Genomic DNA, 14,253 nt, shown 5'->3' on the forward strand with positions numbered 1-14,253 from the left:
GCAAGGTACAATTCTGTTTCTTCCAGTGTTACTTCCACAGGAACTGTAGCCTTATCCCTCTCCAAAATCTTCTACACCCACTTGAGATATTCCTGATCTTGGACAACACATCATTTAGGACCCTTCGTTGTCACTGCTAAAATATGTATTCCTCTGACAATGGAGTTCCCCTATTACTACATCAATCTCCCTTCTTTGACAATCACTTACTCCAGTGCAGTTGTTTTGATTGTGATTGATCTCCTGAGTTTCTGTCATTGTCACACGTTCTCAATACCGAATACTTGCTCATCAATTCAATACTCTCATCAGATCAATGCACCACCTCCTGTTTACTGTTCCTACCCTGAGTGATGGACACCTTTTTCCTTCTTCTCTCTAGTTCAGTCTGACTGCAGAGTGAACACTTCTTGGAAAATACATTCCAAAACCTCTTGAACGTGGCAACATGCCAGTAGTTCTTAGTCAAGTGTAGAAACATCGACTCCATGCCCAGCAGTTGGTTGCACTTGTTCAAAATGGGGGTAGTGAAGACCTCCCATGTTACACAAGTACTTCATAACACAATTTTCATCTGCCTCCACTTACTAAAGTGTTTTCCGGCGAAAAAGTCAATAAAGTCCAAAACAACTTTGCTTTAACTCTTCAAGTACACTTTTAAGCCAATTACACCCCAAACTGACTGCCTTCTAAAGCTAAACTCTCACTCTCCTGGCTTTGTGTGGCTTGAGATTAATCTCATGCTAGTCAGTTCAAATTTACACTTTCTTCATTTAAACAGTAGCCTCACTACCACAGGAAAAGGCAGCCAATTGGAAACAGGGACTGGATTTTCAAATGCTGGTGGGAGGCGAGCACTTGTGGGGGTGGGTGCTGAAAATTGTATTCCCGGCGGCAATCAATGGATCCCGACGCCTCTGGAATGTGATGCAATTTTCAAAGGGACGGTAGGAGCGGGAGGTAGCTGGGAACCCACATGCCTCCAATTAATGGATGTTGGACTCTTTAATGAGCTCATTAACAGGCCTCAGAGGAGCAGTTTGACATTTTTAATTAGGAGGCTTGGGGGGAAAAAGCAGTGCCTGGGGCACATAAGGGTTCAGCTGCTGTGAACACAATGGGGAGCCACGGGAGAGAAGGGATGCCCTCATCACCATATTTAAGAAGTGGAGAATAATCCTCAGTTGCTCAACCATTGGCATGGAGTTGCCATTATTGGTACTGAGTGCCTTGCATTTTTTTGAGAAGTGAGTGGTAGGATCCCCGAGAGGGATATGAAGCTGCTGGCATCACTTGGTAGCAGCGGTTGGCAGACAAAGCTCTGTTGAACGACGAGCGCAAGTTAAGGGAGTGAAATGGGAACAGGCTACTCTGATTTGGACAGAGTTGTGAGGAGGAGCTTTAGCATCCTCCTGGTCAGGAGGAGGCCAGACACCACAGTGAAGGACTACAAGTGGAAGAAGGTCATAGTCTACAAGGCAGCCATTCTCTCGACACTCATCGATGGCTGCAAAACCTTGGTGACATATCGCTGACACCTCGAAAAGCTCAAGACACACCATTAGCGCTGCCTATAGAAGATACTATGTGTCACCTGGATGGATTGCCATACGAACACGAGCATCCTCTAGGAAGCAGATGTCCTGAGCAGAGAGACGACTGCATTGCATCTGCATTGGACTGGCTACTGCATCAGAATGCCGAACACTTACCTCCCAAAGTGCGCTCTCTACTCCCAGCACATGACTGGTCAAAGATCACAGGGTAGCCAATGGAAACATTTCAGAGATACCCTGAAAACCTATTTGAAGAAGACTGTCTTTGACCTCAACAGCTAGGAAGAGAGTGCACCGATTGCCCACGATAGCAAGCCCTGCTTCACCAAGGTGTAGCTGGTTTTGAAGCAGGGTGGATGATAAAGACACGAGAGTTAAAAGAAAGCTCAAGAAGGTGTGCAACTCCTCATCAACCACAGACTGACCAACTGACTGACTAATAACTGACCACCAATATGGAATGTGGATTTTGGATTTTTTTTCCCCTCTTAATGCTGTTTCTCTCAACTTTAACTTTCCCTTTTCGGTCTCTATCTTGTACTGACTTCACCCCTGTCTTTCTCTTTCTCTCTCCCTTTTTCTCTCTCTCTCCCTCTCTTTACTCTAGGACTCTGACAAGCATCCTTCTTGCATTGAAGGACCACCATTAGTAATGATAGAGTGTCAGTGCCATAGGAGACTGCACCTATCCAGACAACTGCTTTCGGACATCTGCGCTCTGGTTCATAATGACATCAAGGTCAACATTGCCCTGAACTTCTATGTTTCCAGGTCCTTCCAAGGATCAGCTGTGGACCTGGGTGTAATCGTGTAGTTGGTAGCTTATCATGTCATCAAGCATGTCACGAATGCCCTATTCCGAAGTACAGGGGACTACGTCCATTTTGAGACAGATAGACCAATGCACAGTGGGTATTGGGTTTTGCTGCCATTGATGGGCTCGCTCAGGTCCGGGAGGTCATTGATTGTACCCACATAGCCATCAGGACACTGGCAGACCAGCCAGCCAGATTCCTGAACTGAAAATCTTCCCATTCATTGAATGTCCAGCTGGTCTGTAACTACAGGAAGCACATTTTGCAGGTGTGTTCCCAGTTTCCAGGCAGCTGTCATGATTCCTTCATCCTGCATGTGTTCCAGGTGCCAGATATCTTCATACTAACATTTAGGCTCCATGGGTAGCTGCTGGGGGAAAAGGGTTATCCCCTGAAGAGGTGGCTCCTGACACCTGTCTGGACATGTGGAGGTTCCATAACCAGAGCCACCTACTAACATGAACCTGCACTGAACAGGCTATCAGTATCTTGGAGATTTTCTTTTGTTGTCTTAACCCGTTCAGTGGTGCCCTCCACTATCAACCAACCAGGGAATCCCGCATCGTGGTCGTTTTGTGCCTGCTGCATATCATGACTATATAAAGAGGACTGGAGCTGGATGAAGAGGAAGACCTGGAACACCACTCTTCCTCAGAGGAGGATAGGGAGGAGAAAAATGATGAATAAGGAAGAGGAGGACATTGGGGGTGCTGCAGAGAAGCCTGGTGTCAGACATTGGAGGAAGACTCCCAAGGTGGCCTCAGGCCTCCTGGCGATCAGCAGGCTGGCATGGTGGCAAGTGCCATGCTGACTCAGCAATATTTCACTTGAGTGTCTCTCAACTCTATGACAGATGAGTATAACTCAGTTTCTATCAGAGAGACAAATTATCCAGCATGCACACACGTCTGAAGAATCCCATTGCCACCCAAAAACATTGAGAATGGGGTTTCCACTGCTAACATTCTCCCACATCACAGATCAAAGCACTGCATCAAACCCAGGCCCCCTACCGCCTTAACATGCAATTCACTTTTGTTATCATGCATAAATGACACACAAGTCTGATTGAGATTGTAAACAATTATTAAAGGAGAAATAAATGATCAAACAATCTGAGCAAACTTAACCCAGGTGATCAAAAAGTGCAACAAATGGCATAGTAGCTTGTGTTCACACCCACTTCTATGCGTGCTCCCCTTGTCATTGTTTGAAAGAACTATCAAATTATTAACACTCCCCTGCTCTTTCACCATAGCCCTGCACCCTTTTGAAAGCCTCAATAACCCTCACTATGTGAGGGGACCAAAATTGGACACAATCCTTTAACTGAGGCTGAACCAAGAGCAGAATGGAGATAATTTCTAGCTACACACAAAGAGAACCAAGTAATTTCAACCATTTTCTATATTACTTCACTAATCAGCGTAGCCAGTTGAGTCACTGTGATAATTTTAGCTCTGAAGAAGGATCATACAGATTCGAATCATCAACTCTGTTTCTCTCTACACAGATGCTGTGAGACCTGCTGAGTTTTTCCCGCATTTTCTGTTTTTGTTTCAGATTTCCAGCATGCACAGTATTTTGCTTTTATCTTAGTGATAATTGTTAACTTTAGTAGAAAACACACATAGGTAATGTGCATTAGCTGGAGTTTTATAGATTGATGCTGATGGAAACTGTATTATTCTTTTACCCCAAAAGATGAACAGATAATCATTATTTATTCTTTCACTGGAAAGGTCAGCATTTGTTGCCCATCCCCAATTGCCCTCGAACTGAGTGGCTTGCTAGGCCATTTCAGGGCACAGTTAAGAGTTAACCATATTGCTGTGGGTCTGGCTTATATGTAGGTCAGACCAGGCAAGGATGGCAGATATCCTTCCCTAAAGGACACCAGTGAACCAGATGGGTTTTTACAACAAGTGATGATAGTCTCATGGTCACCATTACTGACACTAGCTTTCAATAAATCTGGAATTGAAATCTAGTCTCAGTAATGGTGACTGTTGTGGTGTCTTTGATGAACGGACCACAGGAAACTCAGGTACAGGTTACGATCGTTTATTTGAGCAATTGCAAGGAGAGCACCATCCCAATGCAGCTTGAGACAGTACTCTGCTAAACTACAAGTGTTCATCATATTTATACATTATTGGTCACGTACAAGAACAGTTTCAAGATTTCAATCTTGTCAACTATAGGTTTACATTAAACAGACAAGTCTCTGGTACAAAGGTACTGGCATCATCTGACCCTACTTTCACCCAGGCAGAGACCTGCCTTCCTATCTATCTGTTGAAGAGCACACTTAATCTATGTTATTGCCATCCTCTGACTCCAGTCTAACTCCCAGGACCTTGCTGGTGATTGCAAACCCTGAGGGTGTACAAAGTTTGAGAGTGTATAAGGTTCATCTGGTTTAACTGTTTAATTGTTGATTTACTGATTTGCGCTGGCCTGCCTATAGATTCTAATTTAAATAATTCATTCCCTTATATTAACATTCTCTTATAATTCCCTTATTCCCTTACCATAAATTCTCATTTACTTTCTTCCCTCTAACAGTGACCATGAGACCATCATCAATTGTTGTAAAAACCCATCTGGTTCACTAACGTGCACTAATCACGCACACAGCCATACAAGCAACTGAACCTGAAGTAGATTGAAACATTATTTACCAGACAGCTCTGTAGCATTTTAAAGGCCTCCAGTGGTCAGTCATTGTGTTTCAAATATCTTAAAAGTTTTAAGATATAACTTTTAGGTTTAGGAATTAAAGCATTAAATGTAAGATAAATTGAAACATTTAGTTAAGAAACTGGTATGCATTTAATGTATAATGCATATCAAATAGGCATGAGTTGATTACATTTAAAAGCTAACCTATGTATATCTTACAAGGTCAGAGGGAGAGGTGTAAAATCTTAAACATCCCAAAGCATGGCACATTGTCATGGAGGCGTGTTGTAAGGGTTAGAAGTTTCCTTTGTTTAATTTAGCTGGGTTTTTCTCACAAAAGGCAGTTTCAGTTTTGGTTTGATGTAGACTGCAGCTCACTGAGTTGGGAGAGCCAAAGGAAATAAACATTAGTCAGGCCTGCACCTTAAGTAGAGAAAATACTTTATCACTCACTACATGGAATGGAGATGAGGCTTAAGCTCAGTTTGGAATTCCTGAGGAGAAAAGAAGCTGGAAGATTTCCCTAGCTCAAAGCTAGAAGAAGAAACCTACAGTAGTCCTCAATGAGCTTTGCGGTAGAAGGCAGCTTGCAGTTAGCTTGGAAGCAGTCAGCTTGGTCACTCAGCTTGGAACAGGCAGAAAGAAAGCATTTGCAGGAGCTGGGAATCATCTGTGAGACCAGCAACTGTAGAGAAGCTGTGGGAGCACAGAGGGCTATTAGAAACCAGGGGTGTTCCTAGTGTTTAACTTCCTAAGCAAGAATGCAGTGAAGCTTAAGTTTGAGCTGAGAAGTCCAGAGTTGAGGTTTTGAAGAGAATCTGGAGGATCGCTTAACCAATAGCTATGAAATTACATACCTCAGAGAATAGCTGAAACAAGGAGGGGAAATCAAAGAGACTTCTGGAGGCTGTGGCATATCTTTGGGTTGGTCTGAGGAAAAGTAACCGAACCTTCAAATTCTTGTAATATATAAGGGAACTCTTGGGAAGTAAAAAGTAGAACTGAGTTCATAGCATAAGTAATTGTAAAATAGTGGTAGTGCTTGCTTTGCTTAATTCTTTTTATATACAATAAAGTTTGTTTTTATATAGAAATGTGAAATCTTGTGGCATAGTTCTGTCAGTTAATCATAAGGTGTTTGGATTTCTCTAACAGGGTCGTAACAATTGAAAACTTACATATCTTTCTCCAAAAACAGTATTTTGAGGGGATCTGGTTTGTGTCTCAGTGTACTTAATGTAGTTTTAATATTAATGTAAATTTTGTTTGCTACCAGCCTTGCTGCAAAGCCTCGCTCAATGGGATTGCAGGAAGTGTATAGCATTCCTGTTTCTCCAATGATTAATTTTTGGGATTGGAAATTTGGTAACATAGGCCGGGATTTTGTTTCTGTGACGGGGTTTGCCCCCACCAGTTGAAGAATCTGAGGGAACCCCCTGTTACAAAGCGGGGGATGCCCATAACGAATAAGTGTCCATCGGGCACTTAACTGGGCAGAAGGCAGAAATCCCACTCCTGAGGGCTATCAGCTAATCAGAGGCCAGCAGTTCTCCATTGCCGGCAACACAACCAGGAGTGGTGGCTGCTGCAGATAATGCTCCAAGGCTTTCACTAAGGATTCTCACTGAATTTCTGGACACAGGTGAGTGGGCTGGGATGGCAGTCAGGGAGAGGGGGTTCCTGGTGAGGGTGGATAGGGGTCAGAGGAAAGGGCAAGTCTTCCTAGATTATGATCCCGTCTGGTGAGTCATTACCCCATATACAATATGAATGCAAGTTGCTTTTGTTCCTATTTATATGAGGCATCTTAAATCACAGTTTAATTTTGCACACTATAATTTTAATTAAAGTATGTAATGGTACCTTTCTGTGATACAATTATTCTAAAGCAAGTCAACGTAGCCGCTCCTCAGAAATTAAACACCCACAGTGTAAACTTCACAGTTCATTCATAATTTATACAATTTAATCTATTCAGTAAAATATAATTCATATCAGGTTTAATCAGCTGCTACTTAAGACAGGTGGTTGTCACCTCAAGGCTGTAATTTACTCAGTTCACGTGATCTCTTGCTTTTACTGATTGACCTCAGGGATAAAATTGGCTTATGGAACAAAACCTTGCCAACCAGTTGAATCAGTGGATTCAAGCTTTTCAGATGTTAAAGTGCTGGCCACTGGTCTTTGCAAACCTCTAGAATGTGATAACTCTTTTTTTCAATTCATGGATTAAACCATTGGCAACCACGCACAAATGGGTTGGCCAGCTTCTGATGATAAGCTCACCCTGGGCCACATGACACTGACTGAAACTGTGGGCTGGATTTTCCTATCCCAATGCAGGGCCAAAGTGCGTTCAGCGGACTTTAAAAATAGTGGGCAGGAGCTGAATCCAGGATTCCTGGCACCGGCAACTTTCAGCAGCACAGGATGAGGGAGCATGAGAGAGCCCCACAAGTATCCTAACATTGCCAGCATCATTACAGAAGTGGGCATTTCAGACCTTCTACAATTTTGATGGAGTTGGGCCCATAATGAAAATTTGGCCTTGTGGCGCTCATTAAGCCAGTACCAGTTGTTCATCTTGTCACCTCTGCATGAGGACCTTTGTGCTTGTTGTGAGAGCTGGCTTGGAGTTCTATAGACTTTGTATGGAAGGAGGTTAAAGCAAAATCCTAATACAAACACTTTATATGAAATATTTATGCTTTGGGTGAAGAGGATATGTAAAACCTTATTTCTTCATTACAACTGTTACCAATCTTCTTTTGATTAAACTTATACTGAGGAGGTCATTACCATGATGTACTAAATCTGTATTAACTATATCCATTATGATGGCAGCACTTCATCAGGAACTGGAAGCCCACGAACAGCAGCCAAAGCATTTTCAATCATTCTCTCCAGCATTTTATTATTGGTTTTATCAGTAGCAGTTCCAAAATGGGGAGTCAGAGTGACATTTGGTAAATGCAGCAAAGGATGATCCCTTTAAAAAAAAACACGAGATGGTTGTGATATCAGCTGGGTTTCAGTAATTAAGTTATTGACTTCTACTTTTCAAATGGTCATTTCTGCTAAGTTGAATTCATGAAAGTGACAACATACCTTGGAAGTGGCTCTGGATCAGTAACGTCCAAAGCTGCTGCACGAATGACCCCATTCTGAAGCACTTTCACCAAAGCATCCTGATCAACTACTCCACCTTGGAACATCGATAAAACAAACTCTATTAGTCTGGGCTTCACGTTCGACTGAAGATGGAACATAGATTGTAAATATGTTAAAACCTTGCCTGCAAACTTGCAGTTGTATATCTTTTAACAACAATTGTGCTGGGGGAATCTAACCCAAGAGTCCTTTACTACAATTACAAAAGTGAATCATGAAATCAATGAAATAGATGTCAATTGGGGAAATGTCTTGCATCTAGCTCCCATCCTTCATGTCAAATTTCTCAAGGATACTACAACTCTTAAATCCGTAGTACAAAAATAAATAATTGGTTCAGGTAACCACCATCTCCTAAGCCCTTCTTGGATTAGTGTCCATGGTATCTTTTTATACTTGAGATAGCAGACTGGTTTAATATCTTATCTGAAACATGGCACCTATACCCAAGTCCTGGTGTATGACTTGAACTTATAACCTTTTATATATTCCAATGGTTTCTTCTCCCTTCCCATTATATGGTCATTATAATGTATAATTAATGTATAATTATAATGTGTTTTATCCTTTCCTCCTCTCTTCATTTACAATATGCTGGCCATTGGTGAAATCATTGGACCAGGTATGCTGATGACATCCAGTTTTACACCTCCAATTTATCTTTCGATTCCCAGGCTATTGCTCGCTTCTTTGATTGCTTGTTCGACATAAACCCTTGGATGAATCAAATGAATCAAAATTTCTTCTAACTCAATTTAGCTCTAACGGAAGCCATTTTCTTTGGTTTGTGCTAATTCAATGTGTCTCTTCTCTTAAGCACATTGAAGTTCCTGTTTGCTATTCAGACTAATTCCAATAGTTTAAATCATGATGTCATAGATTTTATAGTGATCAAACGTTTACCTTTACTTTGTTTTTTTAGTTTTTCTCTCATTCATCTCTTCTAACCCAGGCATCAGTATATTAGGAAGATTGCATCTTGCAATGGGAATGATTCCCCCTCTCCAGTTAATGCAGCGAACACTGCAGAGTTTTTTTTATCACATACATATCTGTACTATGATTCACAGTGTCCCAGTGATATATTTACTACCTTTAATTCTCAAGGAAAAATGCTTCTTGCAACTATAATTTTCAGACATGGGGTCAGCTTCCACACGTACGCTGATGATATCCAGTCATACCTCTCCACCATTTTTCTCAATTCCTCTGCTGTCTCTGTATTGTCCATTGCCACTGGTTGTTCTGTGATGAGCCACGATTTCCTCCTCTTAAAGAAATGGAAGACTGAAGCTATCGTCTTCAGCTCCGGCCGTAACTTCCACAGTCTTGCCAGCGATTCCTTCACCATCCCCCACCACTGTTTCTGGTTGGACCAGACTGTTCACAACTTTGGCAGCTTATTTGACCCTGTCCTGAACTTTTGATTCCATATCCTATCCATTGCAAAGACTGCTTATTTTCCACATTGCATCATCACCTGTCTCTGCCTCTACCTCAGCCCATCGTCTGCTGAAACTCTTATGCAGGCTTTTGTTACCTCCAGACTCAACTATTCCAATGCTCTCGTGGATGGCTTCCAATTCTCCACTCTCCTTAAATCAACTCATCAAAAATACTGCAGCCTCTTCAACCCTGAACCAAGTCCTGCTCACCCATCACCCCTATCCTTGCTATCTTACATTGGCTCCCGATCCCCAATACTTTAGATCCTTATCCTTTCATGGCTTTGCCCTTCTTTATCTTTGTGACATCCTACAGCCCTGCATCAGTTCCCTCATCTTGTTGTTCCTCAGAATCTACCATTTGTCCAGGCCCAAGTTTGCTTTTGAAACCTCCTCCAGCTCCCTCTCCTCCTATAATGTTCCCCCTCCCACTTAAAACTCATTTAATTAATCAAGCTTTTGATCACATCTCCTGGCATCCTCTTTGTCTCAGCATCATTTTTGTCTGATTATGCCTTTTCTACATACAAGGTGCCAGACCAATGCATTTGCTGTTTAATTCCATTGGTTTTATATATCAGCAGTACTGCTCTAATGTCAACTTTCCCTTTCCAATGGGTAGCCCATTCTGTTAGGCAATCAGTTAGTCTTATTGTCATCTGGAGAGGCTGTTGCAGGTGACTGCCCTGCAATACATCGTCATGTATGAGAGGTGCTGGGACGAGTCCTGGTTGATCCTTACTGATTGGGAAAGGGGAGCTCTGTGAAGGGAAACAGGCTCAGTAGGTTTGGCTGAAGCAATCGCATAAATGCTTGGGCAGCGGAAACTACGGTTTTGACTGCTCCCAAGAGACCTAAAATGCTGAAACTATCTATTACTGGAGAGACAATCACAAACCTTCTAGAACATGCCTTTGCAAAGAGATGCAGTGGTTTTTTGAAGTTCATCCCGAGCAGCTCCGTGACACAGGACTCTGTGCTCTATGGGCTGTTCCCAAGGACACACACCGAGACAAACATCAAATGCAGCTGGAGGATCATCAACTTGGTGAAAGACGCTCATTGCCTGAAACTTGCTGGTCTTGCAATGCAAAGAGTTGTCCTCGACCGTGTGTTGCAGACTGGCACATTCCAAGGTCCAGGACTATGTGCTGAGGAACGCTCTCAAGCTTGGCGCATCCGCTGCAATGGTGCAATAGGGAAAAACCACCATGTAAGGCCTTTCAGCCATAATACACCGAGGGGCTGGTAATGGTGTAGGACCCCTCAGGATGTAAGCTTGTTCTTGAATGGATATAGTTAATACAGTTGTTTTGAGGCACCTCAAAGTGCAACATGCTCTGTGGAAAAAGTTGATTGTTAATTGCACTGTTATGACGATTTGAAATAAATGTATTTTGTAATGTTCTTTTAGATGTTTCTCTTTGAATAAAGTATATTTCTGCAAAAAGAAATCAGCCACTGAGATCCAAGACTGTTCCTGTGAAGAGAAGAATAAACCGTGGAATCCCGTAACTCCGTCCAAAAGAATTGGCCTTTGATGATTTTGAGAGTTAGAAATGTGTTATTTAAGAGTTAGTACAGTTGCACGATCACAGAATATAAAGGAAATAAGGAAAATAAAGGAAATTAGTCATAATACTTGGGTAAACTGTGGAAAGAGTTTTGCAGACTACAGCTAATTTTGTAAGGTAAGCAATACCCATGGTGTTTCCCTACCTCGGGAGATATTGATGAGAGTGGCGGTGGGTTTCATTAGACTAAGCTCTCTTTCCCCAATCAGTTTGCAGGTTTGAGGAGTCAGACTTACTACCAACATCACAAAGTCTGACTCCTGGAGGAGATCATCAATCTTTGCACAGTAACAGGCCCCGACCAGTTTTTCTTCTTCCTCAGTCCTAAAGACAGATCAGGAAAGTGTTGTAATTAATACAAAGGAACTGAATTTTGAATACCTTCTAGACATTTTGGTTAATAGTTAGTAACAATGGACTTGTGAAAAGTCACCTCTGCCCTTTTGTTTCCCCTCTCACTGTCCAGCTTTGCTCAATGGGGTGCTTTCAAAAGGGCATTAAGCTGAAGTTACCTCCAAATTCATATCTGTTTCTTACTGACAATTTTTCTCATCCCTTTGCCAAAATACAAAAACATTGGGATAATATAGTGTTAAATTTATATAGGGCTCAGTTAGAACACACTTGGAGTAACTGCGTGCAGCTCTGGTCTCCATACTACAAACAACCATTGAAGCACTGGAGCAAGTTTTACAAAATCCAGGTAGGAAGAAGATGCAATTTTATGGAAGGATTGAGGAGGTTGAGGCTATTTTCTGTGAAAAAATGATAAATAAGAGGAGATACGATAGGGATCTTTAGAATTAGGAAGGGGTTTGATGCAATGGGTGTGCAAATAGAATTTTCACTTGTGGATGAGTCAAGAACAAGAATGTGTAGATATAAAGCCTTTATTAATAGATCAAATAAAGAATTTAGGGGGAATTCTTTACGCAGGGGGTGGTGAGGGTGTGGAACTCGTTGACATGGAGTGGTTGAGCAGATAGCACTGACAAATTGAAGGGGAAAATTGATGTATACGAGTGAGTGATATGTGTCAGTGTGCAAGAAAATAATTAGGTTGGGAGGAGGCTCATATGAAGTATAACCACTGGCATGGGCCATCTGGAAAGAATGGCTTGCATGTGTCGATTCTAATTGTACGAATTAGTTGAATTTTAAAGAGGATGCAGGAAGAGAGAGATCTGGGGGTGTATATACTCAAACCATTAAGGGTGGCAGGAAAAATTGAGAAGGGCGTTAAAAAATCATTTGAGATATTCAGCTTATCAAATAGAGGCATAGGGTATAGAAACAAGGATATTGTGCTAAACGTTTATGGAAAATTTAAACCTCAGTTGGAAAATTATGTTCAATTCTGGACACCACACTTTAGGCCTTCGACAAGGTGCAGAAAAGATTTAATAGAATGGTACCAGGGATACAGACATCAGTTTTGTGGAGAGATGGAGAAACTGAGTTTGTTCTGCTTAGAACAGAGAAGGTAAATTGAGATTTGATAGATGTGCTCAAAACCATGGATTGTTTTGATAAGGAGAAACTGTTTTCAGTGGCAGAAGGATCAGTAACCAAGAGGATACAGATTTAATGTAAAACAGAAATATTTCACCCCTTTCCTATTTCTACTTAGTTCTGTTGAAGGGTCATGAGGACTCGAAACGTCAACTTTGCTCTTCTCCGCCAATGCTGCCAGACCTGCTGAGTTTTTCCAGGTATTTCTGTTTTTGTTTTGGATTTCCAGCATCCACAGTTTTTTGTTTTTATACAGATTTAATGTGATTGACAAACGAACCAGAAAAATTACGCTGAGGTGATATTATCTCGAATGCACTGTCTGAGAGGGTGGTAGAAGTATATTCAATTGTAACTTTCAAAAGGGAATTGAATAAATACTTGAAGGGAAAGAATTCAAAGGTTATGGAGAAAAAGCAGGGACTAATTGGGTAGTTCCTTATAAGAGCCGGCACAGACAGGATGCATAGGAACAGGAGAAGGCCATTCAGCCCGTCAAGCCTCCTCCACCGTTCAATACAATCATAGCTGATCGAACACTTCAATGCCTTTTACCCACACTATTCCTACAATCCTTTACGTTATTATTAATCAGAAATCTATAAATCTCTACCTTAAACATACTCAATGACTGAGCTTCCATGGCCCTCTGGGGTAGAGAATTCCAAAGATTCACAAGCCACCGAGTAAAGAAATTTCTCCTCATCTCGGTCCTAAGTGGCTTCCCCCTTATTTTGAAATTGTGTCCCTGGTTCTAGGCTCCCCAACCTGGGGAAACATCTTACTTGCAACTGCCTTGCCTATTCCTTTAAGTATTTTGTAGGTATCAATGAGATCACCTCTCATTCTTAGAAACTCTAGAGAATACAGGCCCAGTTTCCCCAACCTCTCTTCATAAGACAGTCCCGCAATCCCTGGAACAAGTCTGGTGAACCATCATTGCACTCCCCCCACAGTAATAATATCCTTTCTGAGTTAAGGAGACCAAGACTGCACACAATACTCCACGTGCGGTCTAACCAAGCTTTATACAATTGAAGTAAGGCTTCACTACTCCTGTACTTAAATCCTCTTGTGATAAAGGCCAACATACCATTAGCCTTCCTAATTGCTTGCTGCACCGGCATGTTAGCTTTTAGTGACTTATGGACAAGGACACCCAGGTCCCTTTGTACATCTACACTTTCTAATCTCTTACCATTTAGGAAATACTCTGCACATCTGTTCCTTCTACCAAAGTGGATAACCTCAAATTTTTCCACATTATATTCCATCTGCCATGTTCTTGCCCACTCACTAAGTCTGTCCAAATCTTCCTGTAGCCGCTTTACATCTTCCTCACAACACACATTCCCACCTGGCTTTGTATCAACCACAAACTTGGAAATATTACATTTGGTACCTACATCCAAATCATTGATATATATTGTGAACAGCTGGGCCCAAGTACTGATCCTTGTGGTACCCCACTAGTCACAGTCTGCCAACGCGAAAA

The 14,253-nt window shown here is 41.9% G+C and overlaps 1 protein-coding gene across 1 annotated transcript in view; it reads right to left on the reverse strand.

Annotated features, from left to right (window-relative positions):
• Window positions 1–6,883: 6,883 nt before the first annotated feature.
• The window catches only part of LOC144679024 (putative 2-ketogluconate reductase), a 34,928-nt gene continuing 27,558 nt past the window's right edge, over window positions 6,884–14,253 (reverse strand). The window contains exons 3-5 of the mRNA XM_078539251.1: window positions 11,392–11,570; window positions 8,165–8,261; window positions 6,884–8,045 (exon numbers count right to left, since the gene is read on the reverse strand). Of these exons, the coding sequence (XP_078395377.1) occupies window positions 7,889–8,045; window positions 8,165–8,261; window positions 11,392–11,570 (433 nt within the window). The 3' untranslated portion in view covers window positions 6,884–7,888. The remainder of the gene's footprint in view (window positions 8,046–8,164; window positions 8,262–11,391; window positions 11,571–14,253) is intronic.

The sequence above is a fragment of the Cetorhinus maximus genome, chromosome 3, assembly GCF_964194155.1.
Source record: "Cetorhinus maximus chromosome 3, sCetMax3.hap1.1, whole genome shotgun sequence".
Lineage (NCBI taxonomy): Eukaryota > Metazoa > Chordata > Chondrichthyes > Lamniformes > Cetorhinidae > Cetorhinus > Cetorhinus maximus.